At 48.0% G+C, this 13,411-nt stretch overlaps 3 protein-coding genes across 3 annotated transcripts; 2 read left to right on the top strand and 1 right to left on the bottom strand.

Annotated features, from left to right (window-relative positions):
- Positions 1-170: 170 nt before the first annotated feature.
- On the top strand, positions 171-3,194 carry GGS25DRAFT_487507 (uncharacterized protein). Its single transcript, XM_049260723.1, has one exon. It carries the CDS (start codon positions 398-400, stop codon positions 2,720-2,722), a length of 2,325 nt encoding a protein of 774 aa, XP_049118090.1. The 5' UTR covers positions 171-397; the 3' UTR covers positions 2,723-3,194.
- Positions 3,195-5,463: 2,269 nt separating this feature from the next.
- GGS25DRAFT_514056 (uncharacterized protein) lies at positions 5,464-8,976 on the top strand (the record flags this gene model as incomplete). Its single annotated transcript, XM_049262948.1, has 2 exons — positions 5,464-8,682; positions 8,758-8,976. The coding sequence occupies 2 exons, from the start codon at positions 5,464-5,466 to the stop codon at positions 8,974-8,976; spliced, it is 3,438 nt and encodes a 1,145-aa protein (XP_049118089.1).
- A 1,251-nt stretch (positions 8,977-10,227) lies between these two features.
- Positions 10,228-12,547, bottom strand: GGS25DRAFT_246346 (cytochrome P450). Its single transcript, XM_049257164.1, has 4 exons — positions 12,154-12,547; positions 11,728-12,090; positions 10,827-11,675; positions 10,228-10,729 (listed from the first exon to the last, which is right to left on the bottom strand). Exons 1-4 carry the CDS (start codon positions 12,463-12,465, stop codon positions 10,589-10,591), a joined length of 1,665 nt encoding a protein of 554 aa, XP_049118088.1. The 5' UTR covers positions 12,466-12,547; the 3' UTR covers positions 10,228-10,588.
- Between the last annotated feature and the right edge of the window lie 864 nt (positions 12,548-13,411).

The following is a 13,411-nucleotide window of genomic DNA, read 5'->3' as shown; positions in this document are numbered from 1 at the left end:
CCGCCCCCACCTACCCTTCTAAGCAGTGAGCACTAACTATGCAGACCAAGGTCACTTCTAAGAGCTTCAGCACGGACCACAACATCAAAACCCTACGCTAATTAACAGGTACCTTAGCTAGGTTAGCGGGTAGTTACATACCTAACCCGTGCCGTTTTAAGAACTATGAACCTAAGTTATCTGTTCAATGTTCAAGTTGTCCAGGATCATCGGCGATGCGATTCAACATTCCCCGACAGTCTTGAAGCTGGATATAGCATAGTTATCTCTAAAGTTTAACCAGTTTTTTACTTTGCAAAACTCCACAACTCCAAGGATCCTCACCATCCATGATCCAAACCAATGCGTCGACTTTAGTGCTCTAATGCCTTGATTGTCATCCTATCTCTTCGCAATTATGGTGGGAACTCGGAGTGGAGGTCGAGTTCATGCTCAAATCTATACCGAAGCTGAAGGTCAAAGTTATGCTGAAGCCGAGGCTCAAGTTCAAGCTCAACTAATGCAAGAGGAGTCCAGCCGCAAGAATGTCGAGAGCTCCGACGACGATGTGGACGAAATTCCGAACAGCCTACCACGTAACTCTACCTCCAGTGTGAGCTTGCCATCACTTGGCCGTCGCCGAACTCGAAATCAGCTCGATGAAAGCCGGTTCATACACCTACCGCAACCCAAAAGACGGAAAATCGAGCATGCAAATGCATACCCACACCTGACTTCTACCTCGTCCTCTGATACCCGACCTATCCGAATGAGAACTTCTCATACTAGAAGCGAGCGTTCGGAGTCTGAGGAGATTGTACCAGCTGGGCTACTTAACAGCGTCAATGCGGTGCTGAAACAGGATGAAAACAAAGGGCACACGACGGGTCACGAATTAGAGAGCAAAATCGGTTTACTAGATAATGGGCATGCCGATAGTCCAACTACCCGTGAAAATTTGAACTTTCAACAAGCACCCCAGGACAAAGACGAGCCCAACGCATCTATCCACAACGAAGAAAGTCCCCAGTCTAGAGTCGAGTTCGAAGGAGATAACGACATCCGAGACCATCGAACTGAAGGCCATAGTCCAATTGACCCTTATGACGTACCTGTGACCCCCCCACGTTATAAAAACACAGGTTATACCAATGGCTCAAAAAGAGTACCTCCCCGAGCCAGTCTTGCCAAAGCGCCTAGACAAGGTCGTTATTCGAACCTAGCCAAATCATCTCAGACTGACCAGCCTCAGGTCGCCGAGGACGTACAATCTGCATCAGAGGATGATGATCCCAGTTCACTAGTGCTAGAGCAAGCAGGTAGCGGAGTTGAAGTACAGCAGCATAGGCAAGATGGTTCCGATGCTGGGCAAGCGGCAGAAAATATTGACGAAAGCTCGGCAGATAATGCAAGCTCTGCAGTTATTGAACAATTTGCCGAAGAAGATTTTGCTCAAGATGTGGCTGATTTTCATGCACAACACCCTCATGGATATCTGGGCGATGTGCGATTCGAGGGGCCTTCGGAAGACACTGACATTGTTACAACTCTAAAATCTTCTAACTTCACGGCCGCTCTTAGGCTTATGAGAGTTCGTGCTTGGGCCGGACGAAGAAGTGGTCAAATATACGGACAGCCTTTCGATGTCCAGTTATCGGGGCCTAAGCCAGTACAGGCTCTTCTCCAGTTCCTAACAAAACTGAACACGCTGATCAAAGCAGCCCCAAAAGCGCCCCGTTTCAGAGAGCAGAATTTGTTCCTTAATGAACATAGTGCTCTCATTGGGTACTATTTTTCAAAGATAAAGCATGCGATTAAACATATCTGGGAAACAAGAAATGTGGAGGGGGGGCCCAACCAGCCACTAACGAACGATGACATAGAGACACAGGATGAATTATTATTTGGCGAAATAGTCTCATTCGCTATCCCAATGCTATTCCGCGTCATGGCGTCTATGTGGCATCTAGGTGGTAACAACCGGCCGAGAGCGGTATTTACGACTTCCACGATTGAGTTTCTTACGAGGGCACTTGGGTGGATTGAACGGCTGTATCGTCCATTGCTTAGACGGTTGAGACAAGAACTATCTGATGGCTCAGAAGAGCGAGCCAAAGATCAAAAAGAGGAATGGCGTGCCCACATGAAGAAGCGAGAAGAGCTCGGTGGATTCCTGGATGGCTTGCGTCAAGACCTGGAATGTGGCCTAGACAAGCTTGAAAGTGAAGAAAGTCGACGAATTCAAGAAGAGCAAGTCCGTCAACAACACTTGAAGCGACAAGAGGAAGTCGAAGCCCAACAAAAGCAGGAGGAAGAGGCAGCATTGCATGCGATCAAAGAGCAGAACTGGAGATCGCTAATGTCGATTAGAGGTATTTACACACCACTATCGGAATCCGCAGCTCCATCCTCTACGCGGCAATCATCAGCTTCACAGGGGCCGCCCCAGGGACGCCCCCCTCAAACGCAACCTACCCTAGGTATTCGACGAGATACCAACCCCTGGTCTCCAGCAGAGAAGACCTATCTTTTCCGGGAGATACAACAATCGTATCCTAGACTACCGGATTTAGAGACGATGCATTGGGAAATTGACAGAACCATTGAAGAGACGGAAGCTATGGCGGAAGAAATATTAGGACTGATGCTGGAAGCTGTGCATCCAAACGATTCGGCGCAAGATATTGATGCACAGATTCAAGAGATCATGCATGAATATAGGCGTATGCGAAGTCACCGTTAGACAGTTGAACGGTTAGACGTCATGATCATATTCTGTAAAGCAAACTTTATGATACCCATTACATTGCTTTAGCTACTTTTATAGCTACATCGTATTCCATTCTATTGAGTTGATTCAAGTTCTGAAAATGTGCAAAGCTATTAGCATGCACCTGGGCATACATAAGATGCTAGCCCTCACCCCCTTTTACAATTATTACATGGATGTAATTACATACTTCGTACGAAGTGCATACCTATGTGTACTTTTGATGTAAGTAGGTATGTATGTAGTCTACCTAGTACTGTCTACATATGTAGTACCTGACGATGCATTCAATGTCACATAGCTATGTATATGTAGAATACCTACTCAGAATCTCAGATGCGCGAGACCGCGAAAATATGTAGTGAGACGGGTTGGAGCAACTTGGAGCAGGTTTCTAGCGCTGTCGTGTAGGATGCTTAATGGATGCTGGGGCCATTAGATTACCTGCATACAGTCTGCATGCCTTAGCTGGATCGATTATACATAATGTACTAAGGTTACTAGGTAGGTCACCGTAGTAGGTATGGATGATAGGTATGTATTGTACATATGTAGGCCATAACCTTATCCCTACGGCATGAATGGTGGCTCCAGATACATTAGGCACACAATGCATGCATTGGAAGCGTTTGTGTAGGTACGAGGTTACTAAGTAGGTACGAGGTAGGGACCTACATGTATGTAGTTATCCATGAATGGATCAATGGAGACACCCATAGAACCATAGATATCTCTGCAGACCGAGCTTTGTGAGTTATTTATATTAGCAGGCGAATAAACGGGGAGATGGGGGTGCTTTGGGTTGTCATTTGCTGGTTTATGATGGATATTCATGATGAATTTGGCTTGGACTACTCCGTAGGAGACAACAGTATCCACTGAAATGAGGTGAGGATGGCTGGAATCCGCTGGATGGCATATGTAATGCTCTGATCTTATTATTGTTGAATTGGCGCACTTCGTATCAATACCTGCCTATGTAACTACATAAGTTAGGATGACTGGGCACATAGATGATAGATCAACATGTAAACAGCCATGTAGGTATTACTATACAAAAGCATTTGAGTACAAAATCGGCAGTGCATACATTACCTAGTAGGTATCTACTATCTACATACCGACATGTGTACCTAGGTAGTTATATCATTTTATTATCTGAGATGCAAAAAGAAAAAGAAATGGGGAAAGCAGCGGAGAATACACGTGAATGCTACACCACATTAGGTTAGTGAGATAGATGTACATATTGCGTTTGCCTCGATTCAAACTTCCATCTCCTTTTCGTTCAATTTGATGTCCTTGAATGTCAACTGAACTGCACCGTCGACATTGGTGTAAGAAGTAAATTAATTGTTACATAATTGTTAACTGTTAGTAACCATCTAATAGTAGTGCTCTAAATAGCGCCTACCTACATATGTACCTAATAATATGTAATACATTAAGTTACCTAATGTTAGGGTACTATGTAGGCTTCGCGCGTACCTACCTAAGGCTTCTAGAAACCGTTCCCAACGGTACGGTATCGGTATTGTAGTGCACAACATTGAACCTTGTGTCAAGCTGTCTACCTAGTAAGCAGCTGTTCCCCTGTGTAGTAGCGCTCTCAGTAGAGTCAGTACCTGAAGGTAGCAGTGACCTATGTACTTACCTAGGGTGCCTACCTAGGGTGCCTACCTAGGGTAGCTTCATTAGTGTTTATAAATGAGATTGGCGGGATCGCTTGGTGGTCAGAGCGGGGTACAAGAAAAGCACAGGTCAATGGCTCGTCGTGAGCCTAGAGTTTTTATTGCTCAATGAAAGTTGACCCGCCATGACCCCCTGTAATAACCCCTGTTAAAAACGCTGTGATAGGCCTGATGGTAGGTGATTCCCCTCCAACGAGATTGCCTATCGGGGTTTAGAGCAAGCCCTGAAGGTTGCTTAGACAGTTGGAAGTCGGCCTTTTTGTGGCGGTCTTGGGGGAATTGGTTGAAGTAAATCTTGGACGTTGCACCCGTTGCACTCTCTCACCTTTCCATCCTTCCACACCTCTCCAACCACCCACCCCCATTTCGGCCACTTTCTTTTCTTAAAAGGATCCAACGCGGTATTTGCCTCGTGAAGGACAACATTTCATTCCTTGCTTCGCCATTGACCATTGACTTTGCCTAGCCACCCAAACCACATCGTCAATCCTAGGTACTGCGTCTTGTGCGGATCGGTGTATTGGTATTTGTCTGATTCAGTTGGGGCGCTCAATTGGTTAATACCGGTACTGTACAAAACAAGGCAAACGAGAAACACGACTTAAGGGGCAAAAGAAACGAAGGAAAAAAAAGGAGTTGGCAAGACAAGGTCAGTCAATACCCGATTCAGCCCACCACTACACTACCACCATCACCACGGCGCTTGAACCCCCCCCTTTTGTGACGTGTCGATGTCTGCGAATGATACATGCTTACAGCACTAATCGCTTTTCCGTCAATGCGGATTTATGCGTACTGCTCCCAAGCGTCGTGCAACCTTATTTACACCAACTTTCATCCATAATGATCAACTGTGATTTGAATAATCCGAAGAAGTGAACTTTTGAAGCTAATGGAACTTGTATTATTAGTGTTACCAAGTTTTTTCGACTTGAAAAGCATTTGACAAACCTTCTCAATACATACCTACACATATACCCCCCTTGATATAATTCTTTTTTGACTTCGCGAATTACTAGAATCATGTCTGACGCTGAAGGATTTGAGGTCGTCCAGCACGATGAGTCGATTCTCTCAGGCGAGGAGACCGCAGGCACTGCAGGTACTGGGTTGACTGAGTCCTCGCCCAAGTCTAGCAATGGTGCTACCACGAAGCGATCGGCTGCTACCACAACTGCTCGCCGCCCTGCCGGTACTGCCTCCAAGGGCACCGCCTCTTCGGCAGCTCGCGCCAGCGGCTCCCTGAGCAAGCCTCCCACCCGTCCTCCCGTCGGAACTGCTATCAAGAAGCCCTCGGGCACCATTGCCAATCATAGATCCCAGCCGTCTGTATCAGAGGATGAGAAAAGAAGGTCTACCATGACTTCTGCAGCACGTCGAACCTCGACTGTACCGAGTAGCTTAACCTCTTCGCCTGGAAGAGCTAACACAAAACCGGGAATGTCTGGCACTACTACTGCAAGGAAGCCTTCGCCAGCAACCAGTACCATCAGCTCAAGATCCGGTACCACCACGAAGCCAGCATCGTCCACAGGCCCCACATCGACTCGATCTCCGACGACTAGTCGGGCTGGTCTTGGTAGTAGCACAGAAGCGAGAAAACGAATGTCTAGCGTTGCTGGGTCAAACAACTCTACAGCGAGACATATAGCTCGCCCATCTACCTCTTCTACGGCCTCTGCAACGGCGAGAGAAATTGAGGACTTGAAAACCAAGCTTGCCGAGAAAGAGTCAGAAGTTGAGTCATTAAGAGAGCAGGCTGCTTCTTCTCAAGGCAAAGTGACCGAGCTCGAGGAAAAGATAAATTCTGCAACAAATGGTGTCCAGGGCGCCAATGATGCTGCACACCAACACGAGGAGCTGTTGGAGTCTCTGAAGTCGACCCATGCCTCTGAAAAGGAAACACTGCATGCGCAGATCGCTGAAGCCCTCGAGAAGCTCAAGGCCGCCGAGGAGCAATTGGAGGCTCATAAAATGCAGCTAGCTGAGCTGACTACATCTCAAGGTGGCAAGGACACCGAGATTAAGAGTCTACAGAGTAAGCTTGAGTCCTTCCAACTTGACAAGGAAGCTGGCACCAAGGCGGCTGAGGATCATGCCACTGAGCTGGAAGAACTTCGAAAATCGTTAGACGAACAGCATCAAGCCGTCGTCGAGGCTCTCAAGGCCTCGCACGCAGCCGAACTTGATGGAAGCAAAGCATCTTCATCCGAGCATAACAAGGCCCTCGAGGAACTAAAAGCCGCCAATGAATCTCTACAAAAAAGGATTGACGAGCTCACTTCTTCAACTGAGAACGAAGGCGCTGCTACCACCTCCAAGATCTCGGCACTAGAAGCTGAACTAGCAGAACTCAAGGCTGCAGCCGAACAAGACAAGGCTGCGTTGGCGGCGTCGCAGGCAGAGTTGGAGGAGGTTAAGACCAAACTCGCAGAGGCCCTCGCTGCCGTCGATGCTACAAAAGAGGAATTGGCCAAGATTCAGACCGAGTTTGCCACCTTGCAGGAGGAACTGGCACAGGCTAAGGAGAATGCATCTTCTGGCGCAGATCTTGCCAGCCAAATCAAAGAGATGGAGGAGACAATTGAAAGGTTGAGGCAAGAGCACAAGGTATCCGAGGAAACACATGAGAACCAACTAAAACAAGTCTCTCAAGACTACGAAACAGAAATTGAAAGCCTGAAAGGTGACGCTTTCTTCAAGCGCAAATTCCAGGTCCTCGAGGAGGAGCACAGTGAGCTGAGATCTAAATTTAACGAGTTGACTAGGACGCATTCGACGGACGTTGAGAAGCACACGGAGGAGTTGACGGCTTCGAAGGCCGCACATGAAGCTTCTATCGAGGCTCTTTCTGCCAAGGAAGCAGATCACCAAAAGGCGTTAGATGCATTGCAAGCCAGCCATGCCATGGAGCTAGAAAGTGTTAAGAGTGGCCTCTCCGCCGACAACGAGGCCCAACTAGCTGCACTCGAGTCCTTGAAGGCTAGCCATGCGCAACAGATCGAGATTACCAAGGCGGAGAGTGAAGCAGCGCTCGCCAAGGAACTAGAGGCTATCAAGGCAGCCCATGCCGAAGCACTCGAGTCTCAGAAACATGACTTGGAGACCTTGATCGCCGAATTGAAGATTGCTCATGCACAAGAGCTTGCCAATAAGGAATCTGCTGGTAGCGCCCATACAGAGCAGTTAGAGGCAATGAAGGCGACCCTCGGAGAAGTACATGCAGAGCTCGAGAAAGTCAAGGCTAGCCACGCTGAAGAACTCGCCGCCAAGGAGGCTGACGCGAATGCCCAAGCGGCCCAACTAGAAGCTATGAAGGCGGCAGTTGAAGCCGCACAAGCGAAACTCCAGGAGGCTGAGGCTAGTCACGCAGCTGCTATCGAGGCTGTCAAGGTAGAGATCGAGGATGCGCACGCGATCGAAGTCGAGAAATTAATAACCATGCAATCCGAGGCCATCGAAGCCGCGAAGAATAACGCATCCGGTGCCCACAAGGAAGCGCTTGAGGCTCTTGAAGTCAAGCATGCCCAAGCGATTGAGGACTTGACCAAGGAGCACGAAAGCAAACTCTCCGCCGTAGTTTCCGATGTTGCCAAACACTCCGCTGCCGCCGCCGAACACGAGGCCGCCCTAGCCACTGCCAAAGAATCCCTATCCAAGCTCCAGGAGCAAACCGCGACCCTTGAAACCGAACTGGCCGAGGCCCAAACGAAGAACGCCGAGTTCGCTAAGATCCAGGAAGATTATGAAGACTTGCACCAACGACTCGCAGAGGCTAAGATGAACAATGTGGAACTCATGGCCGAACTCGACGCCCAGAAAAACTGTAAGCCAGACACGTCTCTCGTAGATTCCCTAAAAACAGAACTCGATGAAGTTCGAAAATCCCATGCCCAAGCTCAGGAAGCAACAGCCAAAGCCTTGGATGATCTGGAGCGATTGCAGAAAGATTCGAACACGACCAAGGCTGAGCTTGATGCACTCAAAGAACAACTAGAGGCAGCTAAGCAAGATGTCCTCATTGCGCAAAAAGACCTCGAAGCACATAAAAACGATGCGGATGCTAAGCTAAAAAACCAGGAAGCCGATTATAAGGACATGTATGACAATCTCAGCACCATAGCCGAAGAAGAGCAGAAGAAGAGAGAGAAAGTCGAAAAAGATACTGCTGAGATCAAATCGAGATGGGCGGAGATGGAAGCACAGTTGAGGGTTAAGGACGCAGAAATCGCCGAAGCACTCGTATGTTGCCCTGCCCCAACGATCTGTTGATCTGCGAAGACTATTAAATGTGAGAACGTGCTAATTAGACGATAGGCCAAGGTCGCATCTCAGATGACGGACAAGAAAGGCCTTGCGGCAAGTAGATTTGCGGACAATGGCATCGATTCGGAAGCTTCTGCGGCGGCAGGTGAGGAGCCTGATCATTCCTCGGCTGCGATAAGCGCGGTGCGCAGTACCCCTTTATTACCAATTTCACTTGCTAGTGGCAAGACCCCTCGGATTTCAAACATATTTACCAATCTTGTCCGCTAAACCATTGCTGACTCGTGTTTTCTAATAGTTAGCGCAATGTAATCTTTCTTTCAAAGGCCTGAGGGCCATTGATGATGAAATGAGCGACCGAAACCGACGGTAAGTTGCCTTTATCGTCCTGATATTTGGTTGGGTTAAGATGCTAACATTGACCACAGCATGCTCCAGGCCATCACCGATGCTAACCAAATGCCTTAACTGTCTCCTATTCTTTCAAAGTCTCGATTCCTATTTTCATATTACCCATGGCCGGTCTACCTACAGTAGACGAAGATGCCAACCCCATTTAATTTACCCAGAGTCACACCTTATGGGCTCTGGTTCTTGTTGTGGATAGCAACATGCCTATTGCACATACTTCTTACTTACTCGCTTTATCCTATTTACGTCTTGTCCGCCACGCAGATCGACGATGGGATGGGTATTCGCTGTCATTTTTGAAAGAAAATCAGATACGTAACGTCTTTTAATGAATCTTCATTTTTTTCCTTGTTTTTTTCCCCTCATGGGGAGGTCAGATACTGTGGGCGGTTGCTCCACGAAAACAGTTGGGGGGTTTTCGTGTTAGAGTCGGATGGACAGGATTGTGTACGCACAATGTACGAACGAGAAAGATGGACGTATGGACGTGGCAAGTTGTGACGTGATGTTGGAGGGTTTTTCCTTATTAACCTACCTACCTAGGTAACCTACTCGATCTGTTGATTTCGATCTTTTTTTCCAGAAAAAAAGAAAAAAAAAAGACGGACTCTTCTACTCATATTGATTAGAAGTAGTAGTAGTAGTCTAGTTGCAATGGACGATACCCCCCTTTTTCCTTCCTCATAAATGCTGGTCGTTTTGATATTCTGCAAAACTCCATGATAATTAAGTGCTGTCCTGTGATTCATCGACACTACGTTTCTATCGACTTACCTAGGTACCTACACCTTGAGATCTGGGCATTCAAGGCATACGATAGATCCTAACGGCTAGTATGCTTAGTATCTGATGTTTATCCCTGGATCACGCCGTATTGTTTTAGGTTAGTAGTATATTACACGCCTCTTACTCCAAGGTTAGGTACTGTAAATTCAGAAGAACATCCAACGATTAATCTCGAATACCTAGGCAGGGAGGGACGGAGGCAGTATCTCTTAACAACCAAAAAAAAAAAAAAAGAAAAAAAAAAAAGGATTGCGTGCGTAAAAAGTCTATTATATCCTGAGCTTGCCTACTACGTAGGTCAGTAGACGATATATACCTAACCTATACACATACTACGTAGCAGCAGCAGCAGCAGCAAACCAGCAGCAGCTCTGGCGAGGGTCTCACGAAAGAGACCTAACCTAGGAGTGTACACACACACATACATACATACGATACGTACGTACGTACGATACCAAACTACCCAGGGGACACACCTCGTCAAGCAAGTGCTGTCTACCTAAGCAGCCGCCGGTGCAAGCCAACTTACATAACCGTACCTAGATAACCTGCCCACCTACTAAAGCTACTGTACCCTAGGTAACATAGCACAATATCAAAACAAAACAAAACAAAACAAGCCAGCCAACGCCGATCCCGAACCCGGATCTTACACACGACGACGAAGAGATGACTAGGTACCTTTCTAGTGCGTCTTCTCGCTAGGCTCCTTCCCGCTGTCGGGTTTCACCATGTTCCGCAGGTTGAAGATGGCCTGGAAGTTGTTCTGCTTGACGAACCAGGCGTTGATGAGTTTCCACTCCTGGTTGGGGTCCTTGAAGCTGATCTGTATATGGGCGCAGAGAGCATTGATTAGTGTCATGACTTTCGAAACAATTCCCGGTACGATCGACTCAAGGGGAAAGAAGAGGGGGTGAACTTACATCGAAGCGTCTTAGTAGACTTGGCACGACCTTGTAGATCTCCAGCAAGCTGATGTTCTTGCCAATGCACGTGCGGGATCCCATACCGAACTGGAACATCATGCCGTTCATCTCGCGGATCCGCCGTTCCTGCTCTTCTTTCGCTTCACCCTTTAGGTTTGCGTCCACGATCCAGCGCTCGGGTCGGTACGTTTCCACGTCCTCGCCCCAGATTTCTGGGCGGCGGTGGATGATCCACGCTGAGCAGCCGACGACAGTTCCGCCCTTAACGTAGTGGCCGGCGATTTCCGCGCCAGACTCAGGGACAATGCGTTCGAGCGGGAGGCCAGCGGCAGGGTGCATGCGGAACCCTTCCTTAATACAAGCATCAAGATACGGGAGCTTCTGGCTCTCGGTCCAAGTTACCAGTCCTGTCTCGTAGTCGCTGAAGAGACCGGATCGAGAGGCCTCATCGAGTTCCTGCTTCAGTTTGGCGAGTGCGGATGGGGTACGGAGAAGATAATAGAACACGCTGGCTAATGAAATGGCGGTAGTTTCAGAACCGGCGAAGGCCATCGACACGGCCATGGTTTGCACCAAAGTATCATTCATAAAATCGGGACGGTTTTCACGCGCGGCAAGGAATTTAGACAACAAATCGGGAGACTTCACCGAGGCCTTACCCTCAGTGGAAACAGGTAGAAGTGGCTTTGAGGGGTCGCCTGAAAGATTTGGGCCGAGACGTTCCGCCATACGTGCTCGCGCAAAGCGAGCTACGGGGAAAGTTGAATCAATAAACCCCCATTGGGAGAGCTTCAGGTAAATGGGGTTCTTCAGGAAGATGAGATCAAGCCACGGAATTTGACCAATCTTGTCTAATGTTAGCAATTCTTCAGCTTCAATATCTAGAAATCCAACTTACCGGTGCGACGTATAGAAACAGGTTTCCCAAGTAACCAACGATACCATCGATATCCTCATTCTTCTCGATAAATCCATGGCGTTTGCTGTAAGTAATCTCTCCAATCACGTCAAAGGCGTAAAACTGTAACCATTGTGTGAAATCACATCCCTTTGGGTTATCAGCGAAGAGCTCTTCGGTTCGCTCAAGAAAGATCTTCGTCGTATTATCAACGAAGGGCTCATATTGTACCAACGCCGACATGGCAAATGCCGAGTTGACACATCGTCTAAACTGCGCGTGGAAGGTGTTGTCCGTTGTGCTAAACAGCGAAGCCAAAGAGTGTCCCTTGACTACTGACTGTTGGACAACGTAGAATTCGGACTAAGTAGAGAGCGTTAGTCTGCGCGGTCCTCATTAGATAGGGCTATGTCACGTAGCTCATACCTTGACGAATCCCTTGTTGAGGCCATATATCGACTTGAGGGCTTTGGGGTCTGCGAACGACAACGTATTGGGCCCTAGGCGCACGACATCGCCATGCTTTGCATGTAGTTTCTGATGTGTTACTTCAGGCCGTTGACCGTAGACATCCCAAAACCGCCACCAATCGGTCAATGAAGCTAAGAAAGGGCCTGGGTATTTATTAAGGCCATTGTGGTATCGGTTCTTGACTAGCCACACAAGGATCACCGATACGGATATGGGAAGCCAAAACTGAGCTATGAGACTCCCAATTACGGAATTCCCGAGACTCATCGTTGCCTCAGGGATTCATCAACTCTCGTGTAAAGAGCCAGGACTTATTTGGGTTGAAGATAATAGTTTCCCGGTCCCTGAAGGCGAAAGGCGAAAGAAGAGAGCCCCAGGTTGTTGAAACCTATGGAGTTAGTTATCTTACTTATCGATGTAAGTAGTCGGCGATCAGGGAAAACGATTCAGAAAATTTCTATGGCTTTGTAGAAATTTTGTAAAGGAGCAACACCACAAGCCGAGTATTAGGAACAGCTGATAATGTCTGCCAAGGTGGGTAGTATATATTGGAATCAGGTCGGCGTGCTGTAATGGTGTTTCGATGGTGGGAGATAATTCTCGGTACCTGCGGCTGGCTCGTTTGGGAGAGAGGGTAATGACAGAGTTACAGGACGAAATAAAGATACACTTGTACATGTTAATAGCTACACGATATATAAAACCGATACACTTGTATCGCAATGCGGTGCCTTGGACGTAGGCCGAACCAGCCCCTTCGCGTCTTCGGCCCCTACGAGGGTTCTCCCGCACCCGCTTTTGAGGTTCAGGTCAAAAGTGACGACAAGCTAGGTTTAACCAGGGACCCAAGCCTCTGGGGACCCCGCCGACCCACTGATGGGGGAAAAGGGGCCCATGGAATTCGGCCAACTACATAGTAAAGAAGGAGAGCGGGGGAGAAGAAGGGCCTGGTTAGTGCAAGATTAGTTGGAAATGATAGCAAAACCCATGGCTGCCAAGTGGGTTAGACATGTGAATAGCTTGAGCTGCACTTGGGGCTGTATTAAACGCGGTTTCGGCAGATGGACAGTCCAATGATTCTGCAGTTATAGTCAGACAAAATAACAGTGCCGTGAAGCTCGGAGTATATGCCACATTTCGGGTCAGACCCGTTAGTGATCGACCGGTGTATGCTATTCCCTACGAGGCGGTATCTGTGATACGGTTGCCTTCT

The sequence above is a fragment of the Hypoxylon fragiforme genome (genome assembly GCF_022984875.1).
Source record: "Hypoxylon fragiforme strain CBS 206.31 chromosome Unknown GGS25scaffold_4, whole genome shotgun sequence".
Classification (NCBI taxonomy): Eukaryota; Fungi; Ascomycota; class Sordariomycetes; order Xylariales; family Hypoxylaceae; genus Hypoxylon; species Hypoxylon fragiforme.
This window is presented reverse-complemented; position numbering and strand designations above follow the sequence as displayed.